The 19,241-nt window shown below is 42.5% G+C and overlaps 1 protein-coding gene across 2 annotated transcripts in view; it reads right to left on the bottom strand.

The window, feature by feature from the left end:
* The window catches only part of MTAP (methylthioadenosine phosphorylase), a 51,930-nt gene extending 37,622 nt beyond the window's left edge, over window positions 1–14,308 (bottom strand). The window contains exons 1-3 of one of the 2 annotated variants that reach the window (XM_008591794.1): window positions 14,228–14,308; window positions 3,365–3,451; window positions 2,081–2,139 (exon numbers count right to left, since the gene is read on the bottom strand). In XM_008591794.1, coding sequence (XP_008590016.1) covers window positions 2,081–2,139; window positions 3,365–3,451; window positions 14,228–14,260 — 179 coding nt within the window. In that variant the 5' untranslated portion in view covers window positions 14,261–14,308. Of the gene's footprint in view, window positions 1–2,080; window positions 2,140–3,364; window positions 3,452–10,966; window positions 11,043–14,227 lie in introns of those variants that run through there. The other variant, XM_008591795.1, reaches the window with a different exon arrangement.
* Between the last annotated feature and the right edge of the window lie 4,933 nt (window positions 14,309–19,241).

Below are 19,241 nucleotides of genomic sequence, written 5' to 3'. Positions count from 1 at the left end.
GCGGGCGGGCAATTTTCAAGTAAAAAAACATCAGGTTAAAAAATGAAAAAAAAAAAAAAAAAAAACTATATGGCGGGCGGGCAATTTTCAAGTAAAAAAACATCAGGTTAAAAAATGAAAAAAAAAAAAAAAAAAAAAAAAAAAAGATATGCTACTTAATTCTGACAACAGTTAAATATACATATAGTATGATCACAAAAGTATTACACATATACATATATTTTACATTCTACATACATGTTTATTTTTATTATCTTTTGAGGACTGGCTGGCATATACATGTTTAATATAAATACTCACATAGACATACTTGTATTTAGGAAAAAGACTGGAGATAAATATATCCAAATTTTGTTTTAAAAAGTTTGGGCTTTGGAGTAAAACTGATTGCATTCAAAACTAGGCCTGTCACTTAATAGCTGTGTGACCTTATCAAAGTCACTCAGTTCTCTGAGTCCAATTTTTTTCCATTTGTAAAACAGATAAGAAAAATACCTGCTCTGTAGGGTTGTTATTAAATATCCCTTGTTATTATTGTATGTTTATATTTTAAAAAGAAACTTTAATATCTTTCCTGATTTCCAATAGAATTATTAAAAACATCAAAGTAATTATAGAAAAACGGCATATCAGGGTTTCTTTTCTGAGTTCATAGATGACGCTCAGAAAGTAGAGGTCCATGAACACCCAGAAAGTACGTGCCTTTTTCTGAGGCTGATCTCCAAAACTGATTAGATTTTCAAAAAAATTTAAAAATCAAAAGTAGTTAAGAACGATTCATTAGAGGATCGAACATTTCACAGTCTGACACATTTCAGTTCAGGAGGAGTATAACACTCTAACCACAGAGCCACACCACCAACTGTTGTCTCCTAGAGCCTAGAAAAAACTAAATGATACCTTAGCAATGACCACAGACCAACAAAGAAGGTCACCTGAAATCCACTCCGGCTGACCACCTGAAATTATATTTAGTTTCACTGGATTCTGAGAAGCCACTGCCATTTCAAAAATGTAGAGTGGCAGACAGACCCAGAGTGGCCCCCATTTTCCCATTTTCATACCCTGTATAGTCACCTCCCATCAAGTGTGAATGGACCCAAGACTTGCTTTCAACCATCAGAATATGGCAAAGGTGCTGAAGTCCCCCTCATGACTAGGCTCCACCTTGCTAGCATGCAATAAAGATTCCCTACTGGCCTGGAAGAAGCAAGCCGCCATCATGTGAACTGCCTGGAGACAGGGCCCCATGGTAGGGAACATGGACTGCTCCTGGGAGCTGAACGCCTCAGTCCTACAACTGTGAGAAACTGAATTCTGTCAACTACTGTGTGAGCTTGAACAAGTACCACAAACTCCAGCTGAGAACATAGCCCTGAGTATGCTGTGTACTGTGTGTGGCCCCAAGCAGAGGACCCCACTAAGTGTGCCAGACTCCTGACCCACAGAAACTGTGAGATCATGCATGCTGTTTGAAGCTGCTAAATTTGTTCATTATGTAATTTTTATTACATAATAAACCATATGTAATTACCTGTGTATTAGTTACACAGTGATAGAAAACAAATACATGTAGTTTGCCTAATTTGTAATTATGTGATAAAAATGATTTTGCCTTCTCTATAAGATGGAGCAGCACTAGCCTCGTCAAGGAAACCATGGTTTAGAAACTACTAGTTACCCACTTTAGGGACCATAAACCCACTCCCCACAAACATATGACTACTACTACACAAAGGATCATGGATGCAGCATTGTTTTTCTTCTTCTTGATAATTACAAGAAAAAAAAAATGAATAAAAGGCAACCTTTCTTCTTGCAGCTAGAACTGAAACCAGAACTCCAATTTTAGTCAACTGATGTACTTTTCCAATTTCATGGGCAAGGGTCATGAGATTTTTGATTTCCAAAGTCAGTGTAACTTACCCCAAAAACCATATGTGGTAAACATAGGTGACAAAGACGTTCTGACTTCACCAACACATAAAAACTTATATCTGCATTATTACTCTTTCTAGAATTCAAGTTAAATTTAAATTCTCCTTTAGTAGTAACATTCAAAAAGCTTAAAATACCTTACCTTGCAAGGAGGACGCAATCAACATTTTTAATCTTCCCCAAAATTAAGGCATCAGATGGCTGCATGCAATGAAAAATGGTTACAATTCAGTGATTTTAAAACATGTATGTAAACAATTATAAAGCTACTGTTCGAATTGTTCAACCACAAGAGGATTCATGGAAACTTGGAGTTTGAAGATAAAGCTTAGAGAAGAATCCCTGTCTGAGTGATCCACAAAGTCATTCAGTGAATATTAACTGAGCTTTCTACAGGCACAGAGACTCATAGGACTCTGAAGGTTGCCTTGGGAGCCTGCATCAGTATCATTTAGTAAGATATATTTGTGGCAAGTACCCCAGGGGACCCTGATGGTAGACGGACCAAATTTAGATGTGTCAAGCGTACTTGGTCAGTTCAAGTACAGGTGTGAGAGTGAAAGACAGAAAGGATAGGAGGCCTCTGTCACAGTGTTTAAGAACTCAGCGTGGGAACTATCTGCTTGTGTTCACCAGGTCTAAGATGGCCATGGAATAACTTGAGGTAATGGTGGGAAAGGCCTTAACCAAGAGGGTTAAGAAAACCTGAGGCTAAGAAGCAGGCCAAGATGACAGCGGGACTTGGAGGGCACAAGATCAACTAAGATCTCAGCTGAAATGGAGGGTTTGGTGGGTAAGGCCAGATGCAGAGATCATCATAGGAGGGTCAGAGGAACTATGACATTTGGAAACAGCAACACGGAATTAAGAAAAGGTAGATAACCTCACCCTAGCCCAGGCCGGGAGACACAGGGGCTCATAAAAAGCAGCCTCTCTTAGAAAAAGATTGTTTTATTTCCAGTTCAGTCATGCATTCAACTAACATCAACCATGTTATGGATCTTCAAGACAATACTCTTGAGCCTCAAAATCCTTTTGAGCCAGGGTTCATTCAGAAAATCTGCTTTGTAATGATACGCCAGTACTGTTAGTCATCAGCCTGTTCCCCAAATTAGTGTGGTGTGACCTATATGCCCCAAATGAGAAGCTGATTTGAATGCATAAATTTGAGAAGTTTGAAATGAGTGTCAGGTTTCTAGTAACATAAATTGAGAAAAAGCCATATTCTCAAAACGGCGAGGTCCACGGCATCCTTGTGAACACCGTCTCAGCAGATGGAACCCCCTGGCAGGACTCCAGGCCTTCTCTGCCTGGAGCAGACAGCACTGGGCTGCCAAAACAAAAGCATTTTTTTTTTAAAGTTAAAAAATCAAGCCAGCAAGGAGAAACGGAAAATCTAACATATCTTCACTAACTGGATATTAACCTTGCCGAATGGAGTATCCACGTATTTTTCAGTTCTTCCTTCTAAAATTTCTGGATCATCCAGTCCTGTTCCACCAATTATTCCAATCTAAGGGAGAAAAAGGGAGAAGAAAAGATCATCATATTTGGCCATTTTTCATTAGAAATAAAATCATTATTTTAAGCAAATTTCTTTACTCATATTCATGCTCTCCATTCCTGCGCTGTAGTTATTTTTAAAAATATGAAGATTACTGAAAAATGATCAAACATTTGAAGGCCTTCTATAAAAATCAACAAACGTTTGAAATTTGAAGGCCTTCCATGTTCCATAAATAATCAAAATGTAGATCTTTTTTTTGGAGTGTATCACATTTATTTCTGACCAAATTACAAATAAATACAGAAAGGCAATTATTTGTAATTATCACTAGCTTAAAATTAAGAAATTAAAACTGAAAGTTGGCAAATGTGGTGTGAAAAATTACTTTCTGACCAATTTTATTTTCTCTACCAAATGGACTGTGTAATAAAGAATGTTCAAAAGACTGCTGGAATATAAAATATTAGGTATATCCACTTGGTGATGATTTTTCTTAATTTTTCCATTTAACCAAGAAATAGATTTTCTTTCCTATGCAACTAGAACCACAGAATTGGAAAGTAACAAAAATCGAGGAGACTGAAATAGCATGAAAAGTTAGCCTCACATATAGTTATGAAATCAAACTGTCACTCATATATAAGCGTATTTCAAAAAATTCATGGAAAGATTTACATGATCTTCCAATTCTATTTTTCTAAGAACTTTCTGAAGTACCTTCATATGTAAATTCATATTTATATAGAGTAAATATGCATAAAACATAGCATATTCATATATACTTAATACTATATATACAGGAAATTTATAAATTTACGTAAGTATAAATAAGCAATTCAAAGGTAACTGCCAATCTTTTTAAAATCTTTTTAAAAAATCTTTTTTAAGTTCAAGTGTTATATTTTTCAGAGATTATCTTGGAAGTTCTTGTCCTCAGTTAAGGAAATCTGGTAACAGCCTCTAAAAATTAATCTAATTTGATGACTCAGAAACACAAACAAGAACAATTACAAAGATAAATAAATACTAACTGTTAAAACTAAAAATTAAGTAACTGAAATCATTAGGAAAGTTCCTCTGGGCTGATACTTCCAAAATGAGAAAGAATTTAAACAGTCAGTGACAGGCTAAACACATGACACTTTACTAGAAACCTAATGGAAAGTGCCTGAGCATTTCTCCCCTCCCCTCAATGAAAAGCTTTAAATTTCTTGCCACTTGAGTAAAATTTCTACTAAATAAAAGAAAGTGTAGCTTCTTGAGAAAAAGTTCCGGAGTTAAGAATTATTTGAACATCTGAATTAAGTAATTTTTAGGTCAGGTTACGCAAGTTGATTTATATGAACATGTGGAAAAATGGTTACCTCTCTGGCCCTCAGTTTCTTGGAAAAAAAAAAAAAAAAGAAACCAAAAACAAAGAAACAAGACAAGAAAATAAGGGCAATATAGTGAGATTTTATTGAAGAATCCTGCAAGTTTCCTATGACATGGTTACATAATTTGGAACAATAAAAGATATTTGCACTTTCATTGCAGCATTATTTAAAATAGCCAAGACATGAAACAACCTGAATGTCCATTGACACATGGAAAAAGAAAATGTGGTAACATATATACAATGGAATATTATACAGCCTCTGAAAAAAAGAAGCTCCTGCCATTTGCCACAGCATGGATGGGCCTGGAAGACATTATGCTATGTAAAATAAGCCAGGCACAGAAAGAAAAATATTGCATGATCTCACTCATACGTGGAGTAAAAAAACAAAAAAGAGCTCAAACATATAGAGATAATGAAACAGTGGTTACCACGAGAGTACCAGGGAGAGGAAATGGGGAGATGTAGGTCAAAGGATACAAAATACTAGATACGCAGGATGAACAAGTCTAGGGATAAAATGTACAACACAAGAACTAAAGTTAGTAATAGTATACTGTATTAGGGATTCTGTTAAATAAGTAGATTTTAGCTGTTCTTGTCACACACAAAAAAGTAACTATGTGAGATGATATGTTAATCCACTTCACTACGGTAACCGTTCTACTATCTACATGAATCCCATAACATCATGCTGTAAACCTCAAACATACAATTTCCTTAAGTGGCTAAGCCAATTTTCGACACTGGTGCCACCTTGTGGTACATTACTGAAATCACAGCACGTTACATATTTTAACTAATTCAACTTTACAGGTAAAGACTAACCAATACAATAGTTTTCAAATCTACAGAAGCGTTCATTTAAGTCAATACATTTAAATCATGTCAGTTCAATAGAATTTAAAAAACGTTCACGCCGTTTTATGCAATCCCAGCCCTTCCTGTAGGCTGGCTTCTCCATTTTATCCTTCATTTCCTGTATCTCTCAAGCACCACAGATCACAGGGAGGCTAACAAACTGTCCCGCCCACGTCCCCACCGTGGGTTACAGAAATGGATGGCTGACTCTGAAATTACTCTCCGCCTACTCTTCCGGGATTCAGCCATTCATGAAAACTTTGGCTTTTCTTTTTTTTTTTTTTTAAACTTATTACCACTTCTTGGACTTGGCTGTTTCTGGATGTTGCCTGGGCCATGGCATGTCGGATTCTGGATCCTACACTGCATCCTGAAACTCGTATACTAAAAATAAACCTGACTTTGTTTTGGAATCACTCTCTCAGTTTAGGTGAGCTAGCCCAGTATCACAGCAGTGATTAAGAAATGCTAACCAGGTGTCCTGCTGAAATTCAGAGTCCTGGAGCTCACCCACGGCAGCCGCAAGCTTCAGTCCACGACACTGGCCTGCATGATGACCCTGCACGAGGCAGCTAGCAACTCAGCCCTCAGCAAGGAACGTATAGTACTGGGCAGACATCAAACCCAAGAGTGGCCTCTGCTCGCCAGAAAGGCTAGGATGGGGCATTTAGTACTGGAATGATCTGCGGGCAAGCCCAACGAGTCGCCCAGTGGCTCTTGTTGTTTATGGAAACCCCCATCTTGCAAGGGATACAGTGTCTGCATAGCAGCTGAACACTGCCACACCAGGGAACAGGACCTCTAAGATGGAGGCCAGCAGCACCAAGATGTGGCCAATGTTGCCACCTGCTGGCTCTACAGCGAAGTACGACTGTGATGAAGCACCCAAGCACAGATGGCCCAATTCTGTACACACAGCCTGAGCCTCTTAGTTCAACAGTACCTGTCTTGGTAATAAAGTAACTGTGTCGGAGCACTTACCTATCACAGGCACTGTGCTAAGTGCTTCAGCGGCGTTAGTTTATCTGATCATCACAACCACCCTATAAGACACACCCTACAGTATTACACCCATTTTACAAATGAGGAAAGAGAAGTACAGAAATTAAGAAACTTGTCCAAGAGCAATCATAAGAGCAAATCTGGGATAGGAATCCAGGTCTTTCAGACTTAATCACTATGATATACAATCTTCCAATATGCCCTGGAGTCCTTCATAACATCATACCCTAATAGAAAAGTTTTACTGTCTACATGTTATGAGAAAACTGATGCTCAGAGAGGTCAAGTTCTTGATCAAGTTCACAGAGCAAGCATAGAAACCATGACACTTGGTGTCTGAGTGGACCATCTCAGAGAGGAGGGGACTCTTCACTGATGACCTCATCCATACTCAAGAAGCAATGGCAAGACCTTGCCAGGACTCCTGGGCCAAAGACTACTTGGAAATGTATTTGAGGCCTGAGATACAATTTCTGGGCCAATTCTGCCCAGCTAGGACTTCATTACACAAGATAAAGTTCTGAACTAGGAACTTCTGGTTATTCAGTATCATCACCAGATTTTCACGGTTAATAGCTGACCCCACACTTGTCCACTAACAGACTACCAGCTAGTTTCCTTAGAAAGAATAAAGGGTTTGACTGGCTGAGACTGTGAAAGCATTTCATCCAAACATTGGCTTACCTTGCCAGAATGGTCACTTCCAGCAAGGCTGAAAGAAGGCATACTAACCCTACCCTGTGTCTACCTCCCCTGGCACCTGGCATTCTCAAGTCACCATAACTCTGAGTAAGTGTGACTAGCTCATGCCAGGGAAATTGGGTGCCTTGAGTGCCTCAAGGTCATGTAAGGTATGAAAGCCAGCGCGGAGTTGGAGCAGTCCCTGATCTGAGCGTTTCAGTCCTTCAGCTCTGCTTGCCACTGACAAGTTTGGCAAACATAGGAGACAGAAGCCTTCATTTCTGGGCTGACCTGGCTTTGAGGCCTCCCAGGGCCTTGGAAATCCCAAAGCCCAGCTGTATGGGGAGAGAATGGCCAAATGGCTCAGTCTGGGAGGCCTGTTCAAAACCTGCAACATGGTCGTCAGGGACTGCTGGTGGCTCCAACTCTGACAAGACACCTCCATAAGTAAAGGTTATGGGCTGAATTGTGTCCTCCCTAAATTCGTATGTTGAAATCCTAACCCTCAGTACCTCACAACGTGACTGTATTTGGAGACAGGGTCTTAAAGAGGTAATTAAGGTAATTAGTGAGGTCAGTGGGATCAGCCCCAATCCCATTTAACTGGTGTTCTTATAAGAAGAGACTGGGACACAGACATACACAGGGAAGACCATGTGAAGACACAGGGAGCACACGGCCATCTACAACCCAAGCAGAGAGGTCTCAGAAGAAACCAACCTTCCCAACACTTTGAGGTTGGACTTCGAGCCTCTAGAACTGTAAGGTAAATTTCTGTTGTATAAGCTACCCAGTCTGTGGTGCTTTGTTATGGTAGCCACAGCACATGCATGTAGTGATACTATATTTTAGTCAGGAAAGTCTGGATGACCTGAGGGCACAGAACACCATGGTTTTTATCTGATCAACTTCCCCTTGCAAAGTCAAGATGTTAGTCTAAAGGGTAGATACCCTCTTAAAGATACACCTTACGTCCTAAAATAGCCAATTATTTTTTGAGGAGGATTTTCCTCAGAGCTTACTATATTCTTTAGCATTCTCTTGTGCTTGTGGCACAATGGCAGGATCCACCCCCGAGTTCCTCCTGAGTCAGCTGCTGGATACTAGAATCCCCTGGCAAGCTTTTTACCAAAGCCCAGGTCTGAGACTGAAGAAAGTCTGATTAATGGGCAAGGCATAGTTTGTTTCTAAGGCTCGTCAGGTGGTTCTAATGTGCAGCCAGAACTGAGCACCCTGTTCTAGGGCCTAAACCACACATTTCTAAAATGTGGGCTGAGTAATAGCCCCTGAAAGACAGCTGAGCTACATCCTAATTCCCAGAACCCAGGAAGGTCACCTTACATAATTAAATTAAGAATCATGAGATGGTGGATTATCTTTAATTATATGGGTGGGCCCTAAATGTGATCACAAGAGTCCTTGTAAAAGGAAGGCTAAAGTCAAATGAGGAAGGTGATGTGGTAATGAAGTAGAGGGAGAGAAAAGGGGATGTGCCGTGGGGCCGTGAGCCAAGGGATGCTGGTGCCTTCAGAAGCTGGAAAAGGCAAGGAAGTGGATTCTCTCTTGGATCCTCCAAACGGAACCAACCCTATTAAACACCTTGGTTTTAACCCCATAAAACTAGTTTTGGACATCTGGCCTCCAGAACAGTAAGAGAATACATTTGTGTTGCCATAGCTGAATTTGTGGTAGTTGTTATAGCAGCCATATGAAACTAATACGTTGAGTAAGATCACCTGAAGAGCTTGCAGATATCCATCCTTCTCAAAGCTGCCTAGGTCAGTGGCTGTCAAACTTCAGCAGGCATCTGAATATCCTGAGACTTGTTAAAACCCAGATTGCTGGGCCCCACCTCCAGAATTTCTGAATCGGCAGGACTGGGGTGGGACCCAAGAATTTGCATTCCTAACAAATAATCAGTTTATGCAAATGGATCACACTTTGAGAACCACTGCTGTAGATGCTTAAAGGCACAGACTAGAACACAGTGATCATAATCAGTTAAGGATCCAGGGTCCACTGCACACAAAATTTTTCTCCTTCCTCATCTGTATATATAAGGGTAAGATTTTTACTTAATCCATAGAATTATCATGAGAATCAAGTGAAATAATGCATTGATATGTATATTAATACTCTATACACCCTACTACCCTCAGCAAAAAACAAAATCAAAATCAACTTGGTCAAAGCAACAAAAAAGCCCGTATGTCCTCGTTTTTCTCTGCTGGTCAGTGCACAAACCTGGCTGTTCCTACCTCACCTCACCAGGCAGTCTCTCTCTCTTAGGGATTTAGCCCAGGGGTCCACAACCAAGTGTGAAGTGACCTCAACCAAGGCTGCAGTGACCACTGGCATTTTGTGGGGAAGGTCTAAGGATGCATTCTATGTCCTGCAATGCTAAGGACAGTCCTACAAAAGGAAGAACTGTCCTGCCCAAAATGCCATTGTGTCCCTAGGCAAAAAAATGAAGGCTTGTTGGTCATCTGATTTTCAACTGGGGCTTGTGGGTTGTCTCCCAGTTTCAGAGGACCACGCAAGAACTTTCAGTCTGAAGGTCTTTGCTGGCCACTTTCAAGACAGCCGATAGGAAAGCTTTAAAGGCCCAGCCTCCACAATCTAGACACCACAACTTGCTCATCTCCTTTAAAACCATTTTGTTTGTAGCTCACTATCCACTTAAAATGGGATCATATCCCCCTCGTTGTCACATCCTTCATAATTAAGTTATTTATTTTTTTTTAATCTCCCAGAGTGAAAGCTGGGCAGCCACCTGGGGCAGCCATAGTCTACTGAAGAAGCCTTCCAGAATGCCCTTTATCTGAATGCTAGAACCCTGTTTGCCCACCACATGGTCAAGCATACCACCTGCCAGTGGCTGATGCTGGAGGACGTCTCCCTGAGGTCCTCCCAGACAATGGCAGGTGTTAACCCCATGGCCTCTGGCTCCCGTTGCCTCCCTCCATGGCTGCCCACCATGTGTATCCTTACCCCTGCCTGGACCACCTCTCACTGTAGTGAGCCACAAAAAAGACTACCTCAGTTACTGTTACTCGAGGTGGCTTCCTCCCTCCCCCAATCGCCACCCACCTGCACCCACTTGGTTTCTTTAGCAAAGAGGCCCCTCAGCGTCTCATACCCTGGCCCTTAACCAGCAGTATCTCAGAGGAAGGAATCCTACACTTACCCTCCTTGGCTCCAAAGAGTCACCCATGGCCCCTTAACTCCCAGTTTGAAATGATTCACCAGCACTACCATCTTTTGTGTTTTCAAGGTCAAAACCAGAAATCATCCTGCTCCTCTTCCTGCACTCCCAAATCCTACCCATCTCTCTGCTCTACCTGCAAATTCTCACTACCTCCAAGGCTACCACCCTAGACTTGGGCACCAGCGTTATTGGCATTCTGGCCCCCTACCTCTTTCCTCATACAGGCTGTTCTTTACACGGCAGCAGAGTAATCATCTTAATACATAAATCAGATGATATCTCTCCAGTCATAACCCTTTAATGGCTTCCAAAACATTTAGAACAAAATCCAGATTCTTTAAGATGGTCTACAAAAGGAAGGTCTTATGAGCTGCAGTCGCCCAATTCTCACCATGCACCAGCATGAAGATTTCTGTTCCTATGACGTCTAGCTCACCACCTCTTCAGAATCTTGATTCTAGCTGTCCTGACTCCAGTCTCTTTCCTCAGGTCTTCACGTGGCTCTTTATCCTCATTTCAGCTATCGGCTTGTCTTAGTCTCTTCAGGCTGCTACAACAACATAATAAAAACTGGGTAGCTTATAAACAACAGGAATTTATTTCTCACAGCCTGGAGGCTGGGAAGTCCAAGATCGAGGCAGATTCGGTGTCTGGTGAGGGCCCATTTTTTGGGTTACAGATGGTGCCTTCTCATATGGTGGAAGGGGCCAAGGCAGCTCTCTTAGCCTTTTATAAAGGCACTAATCCCATTCATGAGGGCTCCACCTAATCACCCCCCAACCCCTGCCAAGGCCCTACCTCCTAACACTATTACATTGGTGATTAGGTTTAACATATGAATTTGGGGGGAGGGAGAGACCATTACACAGCTCCACCTTTCTAGAGGCCTTTTCTGACACCCCCACACCAACTGACTCTCACTGTTACCTGACTCTCATGTTAGATGATCTTCCTTCTCCACAAGAATACAAGCTTAAGAAAACAGAGAACTTTTCTTACTCAAAGATGCATCTCCAGTGTCTGGCAGATATTTGATAAATATTTTCTTAATAGAATTCTGCTAGTAGACAGCTAGATTTGAATGATATACCAAATATCATACTGCCAATCCAAAACCTAATGGTGTTTTTCACCTGAATGAGCTAACTGCACCTCTTAAATTGAAGAGAATGGATTTAAGTTCCAACCCCTGGTCATATCTGTACTCTAAAAAGAGAGGTACTGGTGCTGATGTTAACGGGGTCCCTAGAACTGGGCTGGGTGTGTGACGTGTTCCTGTATTTAAATCCAACAACCTCTCCAAGTAAGTGTTACTAGTGCTCATCTTACAACTCAGGACCCTAAGGTTCAGGGGGTTAAGGTGCTATTGAAAGTGGGGGTGCCGGGACGTGTGGCTGGGTCTCCTGGCTCCACAGCTCTTTCCTGCCCGCACTACCCCACTCCTACACCTCCAACCGAACTGTTGTTTCGTAAATAACCAGACAAAATGGTGGCAGTGAATGGGACCACGCATGCCACCTGCCAGTGATGTAAAGGGGCTCAGACACACAAATATGCCTCTTACACCCATAACCAGAGAACGTCCAGTGGGTGTGGGGAGGCGGCCTGCCTTACGCATGTACTCCACAGTCCCCCTTCCTTAAGGCACAGAGCCCACATTTCAGATTGCAGAAACGCCTCATCTAATGGAAGGAATGCAGGCTCTAGGCCCAATTCTACCATTTTCTAGGTCCAGCTATGTAATTCTGACCACCTTAATTGACCTTTCTGGACCTCAGTTTTACGTCCACAAAAAATGGTTTGCGTGGCCATATGATCTACCACTGTATGATGTGGAACAGGATAAGGTTTTTATTGGCCTATTTTGCTCCGGACACTGGAATCTCATGTTCTCTATATAAGATGTTGCCTTCGCAGTCTGGGGGATGTGGTGTCTACATCATGGATTCTCAACAGCAAGGTTGTCACCTGCTCTAACCTCAAAGAGAGAAATGAGCAGGCAGTCCTAGCACCATTTGTACCTCCTAATTTTATATCCAGCAGCTCACCAAGTCCCAAAACATACATCATTCAATATTTACACCAGTGTTCTAATCACACTGCCCAATCTGCACTTAAATACACTATGTTAATTTTACAGGGAAACCGTGTGGCACAGAGAATGCTAAACAGATTAAAGTGAATGTATTCCTGTAAGGGAAAGGTGAAAAGCTACAGCCTAATACTACTTATAATTAATTGCTGAAGAAAAGATAATTCAAAATTAATCTCAGCTCTCCAGTTATAAGCACTACCATTTAAAAAGCTTCAAACATGTGCAAAACAGACAATATAATTTTAACCCCCTGAGCAAATGCTGCAGTAAAATCCCCACTTTATAGATAGGCACCCTAAGGGAAGTCACATGCTTTACACATGAGTATCATGAAAACCCTTTCTGCCTTGTACCCCCTGACTGGCATGGGGGAGGCCTTCTATAGTATCCGCCGAATGAAAGATTCTTTTCAAAATGGCAAAAGAAGTTTCATACCTAAGTCTGACTGCAACACCTCCACTCCTGCTCTCATCCTAAGTGGCTCATTAAGGACTGCAAAGACCTAAAAAACTAATCATTCTGGCTGATGACACACTGACCGCAGAGATGTGCCTGCTCCCGGGAGAAGTGCACACAAGAGTAGCGAATCAAAAGAGATGCTTGGAGAGGACCACACGTCCTCCTATCCCATGGTCCAAAAATTTCTAAACGTCCAACAAGTTAACTGCGTTTCTGGCCAATAATAAACAGCCTAGAGGAGGTTTTAAGTTGAATCACCAACTTTTCCTTATGCACTGTAACTTTACACTCTCCCTCGAGACACCAACCAGGAAAGAGGTGTTTAAAATCCTCACAGAAATCGCTGCTCTAGGATTCGTGCCCTCCTGTGGCCAAAGCTTCCCACCGCACAGTGATACCCTGTGCCGAGGCCTCTGAGGACCACCCCAGGGCACAAGGAAACTGAGCTCTAACTTTCAAGGTTGCAAACAAAGCAGTTTCAAGCCAGAGGCCTCCAAACAGGGTGCGGCCCTAGGGAAAGCACGCCTGCACCCCTTTCGGTATTTAAAGAAAAGTCTCAGAAGCTCCACAGCATTGCGCTGCTGGGGAAAACTTCAGCATCCAGAAGGCCTAAGTTTGAAAGAAAAGGAAGCCGGAAGCTTGCAAAGGAGCCAAGTACGCAGTTCTGCCACGTGGGCCGCGGGGAGTGAGAGGAAGCGTGAGTTCCCAAGGCACCAGAAGACGGTCTCTGCAGCTGCAGGCGCCCAGCCACCTGGGACACCCGCTAGCTCCAGCCAGGTGCATCTTCCGGAAGAGGAGTGGTGCTCGCCAAGGGTGGTGGCCGGGCGCAGCGCCCGCCCACACCCTGCCCCTCTCCAGAGGACTTGCCGATACCACGTGGGGTGCGGAAGCGGATGAGCCCTAAGGTGGCCGGAGGGTGCAGTTTGCAAGCGTACCCTCTCCTCCCGGGCAACCTCGCCCGGAGTGCCGCCCCAGCCACTCTCCGACACGACGGGGGCGCACGGGCAGGGCGCACGGCCCCGAGGCGCGATTCGCGGGATCCGAGGCAAGTGAACACCGGGCGAGGCGACTCGCAGCCGCCAGGACGGCTCATCTCACCTTCACGGCGGTGGTGGCGGCTCCTGAGGCCATGTCTGAGCGGGGAGGAGGCCGCGGTGGGCGAACGCGCGGGCCCGGGGGGCTGGCAGCGGCTGCAGGGCCAAGCGCGCAGCGCTGGCGCGAGCAGTGCGGAGTTTCGGGGCGGGCCCCGGCTCCTCCTCTTCCTCCCGGGGACAGCTGGATTGGCTGCTTGTGTGGGCTCTCCCCCGCCACCCCCTCCTCAAATCAAGCGTCCCACGTCCCGCCCCTTTTGCAGACCTTTCCGGTTCGCCAGGATTTCTTTCTTTTTTTTTTTTCATTTTCAGTTATAACTAACGGGTTCATGGTAATAATAATAATGAAGAACATTTATTTGAACTTTAATTAGTTCATTTAACTTTCACAAAAACCCTGTAAGGAAAAGCAACACTCCCTCCTCAGCCTAACATTAGCTGCGTCGGTGGCCTCAGCTGCAAAATCAGGCCTGGCTGCGTTCCAGACGCTCTCGGGCAGGAATCCTCACGGGGCGGGAGCCGCGATCCCCTCCGGTGGCGAACACCGGGCGGGGCTCGGGGCGGAGGGCTGGTTTGCTCCTCCTACCACCCCCGGACAACCAAGGGCTTGCTCAGTTCCCTTCATTCCTAGAAGGACAGAGCAGGAATCCCAGGACTCAGGGATGACAAAAGGGAAATAAACAGAGTAACGTGCTAGGGGATACCCCTTCTGATTTACAAACTATGGTTTATTCATCTTCGAGGAGCCTGGCTCTCCCGGCAAGGCCATCTTTAACCCTTCCAATGCTGGAGCTGCATCTGGTAAGAGTACACTTCAATTCAGAATCCATACTCATGTCTCCATCACTCAGCACTGGCAGGACACACACACCACCACCACCAGCCCTCCACTGGGATAATCTCTCATTCTCAAAGTCCCCATCCCTTCCCTACTGGGATAATCCAACTTAACCTTCCTTGATGAATTAAGTTCTCCCAAACAAAACATTGGATTGCAATGATCTTAAGGGTGGCTTCTGTGATATACAAATACTGCAAATTACTCTGGAGATGTGAGGATGATGGAGAAGGCCAATGAAGGAGATACTTTCCTTTTTCCCTACAGCAGCTGTGGGGAAAATAGGATAATTTAGTCAGGCTCCCGGGCTCAGGTCTGGTTGGGGGTGAGCAGCACATTTCCTGTAAACAAGTTGTGTGTGGGTGGAGTTAGTGCACCTGTGCACCAATGTGTCTTTTTAGTTTTGTTGCTATTGTGTGTTCTTGAGTTTGTGAAGCAGGCTGACTGGCAGAGAGCTCATGTCTAAAAATAGAGTATGTTTACTCTGCAGGCAGCTGCTCAGTTTTTCTTTGGGCTTTGCTGGTAGCTTGAAGTTTGGAGTTTCTCTTTGTACCGCTTAGCTCTCAGACGTGTTTGTGCTGAATAAAGACTATTCCTTCTTCAACCAAGGCTCCAAGGACCTTTTTGCCAGTTACCTAGCTCATAGACGTGCGTGTGAGGGGCTTGTGAATGGGCTCCAGGGGTCTGTGAGCTCCAGACCCTAGCCCTAGCTCTACAGCAGGAAAGCACAAGTACAATTTCATTTAAAATATCACTGTCTTGCATTAGCTTGGGTGCTGCCCATATAACCTGTTTACTTGAAGAATACGTAAAGACTTTGACTCTCTCATTATTATTTGCTTTAGATCTGAATTTTCTCACAATGTAGAGTTTTCTTTCTTCTGCCACAATTATCTATTTCTTTTAAGTTATAAAATGAAATGGCAAAAGACAAATAAAAGCAGATTAGGGTGCTCTTTTGAAAGGGTAGGAGGGTGGGAGTCTTTCATGAAGAGAATATTTTCTAAGGCCCTTTCGGCTGATTCTTCTACTGAAGAGCAGGAAGCCCACCACTACAGGTAGCAGGGTGGGATCCATTGCCAGGCACACAGATGCCCTGGGTTTTAGGGCTGCTACATAAGTAGGGGATCCTCACCAACCAATGTACTTTGACTAGGAAGTCCATTTTCTACTCAGCACTGCCTCTCTGCCAAAAGTTAGACAAGTAAGCAAGTTAGATCCTGTAAGCATGAAAGACCCCTAAATAGAGTAGGAGTTGGAAGCTTGGAGGAGACTAGAGTTCTGGACTTTTCCAGGTCAAGACTCAAGCATTTATTTGCTTTTGAACATGTGATGTCTGTGAAGATAAAATTGCTCCAAGTCTGGTCTGGTTTTCTGAGTTTTGTCATTCGCAAACCATTTCTGGGATGAAATTAGCATTTATAGACAAAATTTCAGCAATTTTTTGGCCTATTCTAAGACACCAGGCACCCATCCATCAGCTGATTGCCAGGTGCTATTGCGTTCCTTCTGCCGAGGGACATGTAGTTCAAGAAAAATTGGTCCACTTCCGAGGGGCCTCCAACACTTTTCATTATTATGCTTTATGAGAAAAAAGCATACAAATGCTTAGAAGCATGAAACTGGTCTATTGTAGGTGACTTGAAATCCCAAAGACCATTTCATTGATTCTTTTAATAAAATAATCCATTTTAGAAGAATGTCAAAGTTCATGGAAAGATTTGTATTATCTTTTACTTCTATTTTTCCGTGAACTTTTGAAGTACCCGGTATAGTCAGCCTGTGTCAGAGATATATTTAACTCATTAGTAAACTCATCCAGCAGGAAGACAAAGCTGATAATTCAAAGGAGGATATAATAAACTGAAACAGCAGAAAAAAATGCTAGAATAAGTTGAAAAAATTGATAAAATACTGGTTTATATTTTACAAGGCAATAATACTGTAGCTTCTGGGGTTCTTTTCTATGAGCAGAAACCGTTTGTAGCTTATCAATCTTGTACAAGATAACACGTAACACCACAGAGTCTGAACCCTTATCAATAAGAAACAATAAAAGAAAGTTACATCCCTTAGGAAAGAGGTTAGCAAATCCTGTCAGTCAAGAGACAAAAATTGAGGTGCAAGTGAAGCTAAAAAGCATAGACAATACCTAATGGAATGAACATGGCTATATTCCAATACAATTTTATTTATGGACACTAAAATTTGAATTTCAAATAAATTTTCCATGTGACAAAGTATTATTCTGTTTTTGATATTTTTCCAAGCACTTAAGATTGTAAAAACCACTCCTGGCTCGCAGCTATACAAAAACAGGTGGAGAACTGGCTGAGGTCTCAGACAATTATTTGCCACTCAGCAGAGTACCTGAAACAGATGATCCTCCCCACCCAGATTCAGATGACCCTTGGGCAGCCTAGTTGGATGGTGCTTTAGTGTGGCATCTTTGAAAAGGTGAGTGGTAATATTTTTGCCTTATTTCTAAGTTTTGGGTCTCTCTCTCTCTTTTTTTCCTTAGCAAGACCTAGAATAAAAAGAGGATAAAATCTCAAATAGTTGGTGGTCTCCCTTTTTGATTGATATGGGGAATCAATGAGACAAGAGAAGTTTCAAGAGTCTATCAGTGAAAGCAGTATCTCACCCTACCCTTCCATTCTTGTCGTATAAATTTCCCTGTTTACCTGTACCATTGTTTTTCTAAAGATAATTCTAAAGAAGTACCCAAGCCACCTTGTAATATTTCAATAACTTCCCTCTTTTTTGATAATCCTTTCATACATGCCTCGCTAACTTCCAGCTCAGCCAACAAGGTGCTGAGATGGTGTCACCAGTAGCTGTCTATATCAGGTCCTTCAGTGTCCCACAGTCTCCTTGTAGAGGAAGAGCCTGTAATAACTTATAAATCTTTAAACATTACTAAATTGCATTCTATTTTTGAAGATTTCTTCAAACTATTTCAGGACTATCCAATATTCAAGAGGAAGTATTCACACAGATGCACAAAATGTATCATCTCAGCCAACCATATCAGCTTTTCCATGTAATCATTGCATCTCTGCCCCTGACCAGTGTGTCACTGTTGGATGGGTACTACAAATGGACCCAGGCCAGCTGGTAACCTTTCCTCAACTGAAGGCATTAAAGCCGGCAAGTTGTTATGGCTAAAGCAACTCATATAACTTCCCACCACCTTGTAGATACTTGGGCCAAACTAAAAATTCCAAACAACCTCAGAGTGTCCCTGCAGATCCCCAGTTGTGTGTGACTCAGATTTTTCTTGCAATACTCCTATATCACAGATACAATGGGTAGGGCCATTTTGGGGTTTTCTTGTTGCTTCGCTAGCCCGTGGGGGGATCCTAATTCATGACCTTGGTGTTAAAAGGCTGCACTCTAACCAACTAAGCTAATCAGCCAGCCCAATGTTTTGGCCACTACTTTTGTCAGTAGATCAGAGGCTCAGATTGGAACCTTAATGAAAGAGCTAAAGTTCTATTAGCAAGCAGCCACTCTGGATGTACCAGAAAGTTGTCAAAAAAATATTTTAAGAGGATAGTAAGAAAACTAGTAGTAGTAATGACAACAATAAATTTTAAAATCTGTTTCTTCAAATTCCCAGTCAGGCAAGCCCATACCAGCATAAAGACCTCAAAGATGTCTGAATTGTGTAAGTTCAGGTTCAAAAACCCTAATCTCATCATTTTACACAGGGTGGTCTTTGGAAAAAAAATTAATCCCAACGATACACAACAACCTTAATAAAATCGTCTTCAGAGGAATTTTTCCACAGGCAATTCTCAAAATAATTAAATTCTCTATCCTCTGCCTAGGAAAGGGAAAAATATGTACTTAAAAGAGAATAGTAGCTGGTGTTTATTAAGATAACAAGCAAAAGATATGTGAATATGTACCAGGCAGCCTTAAGTTAACCTTCTGAAAAAACATTCCTTCTATTCTGTCTCTTTCATGCCAGAAATAGGTTCCATTCCAAGTCACCTTGTCTCTTCTTCAAAGCTCACTGCAAATTGTATATATCCCATCATTTCTGGAGCCCTCCTGAAGATGACTTAAGTTGCGTATAATTTGGACTAATTTAAGAAAAATCTTACCAGTTTTCCTTTTTCCCTATAATACTACACACTAAGAACATATTCTGGTTGACAGAATGGCCATCTATCCT

Source organism: Galeopterus variegatus, unplaced genomic scaffold (assembly GCF_000696425.1).
Source record: "Galeopterus variegatus unplaced genomic scaffold, G_variegatus-3.0.2 Scaffold7289, whole genome shotgun sequence".
Classification (NCBI taxonomy): domain Eukaryota; kingdom Metazoa; phylum Chordata; class Mammalia; order Dermoptera; family Cynocephalidae; genus Galeopterus; species Galeopterus variegatus.
The sequence above is the reverse complement of the archived record's forward strand: the minus strand, read 5'-3'. Positions and strand labels throughout refer to the sequence as shown.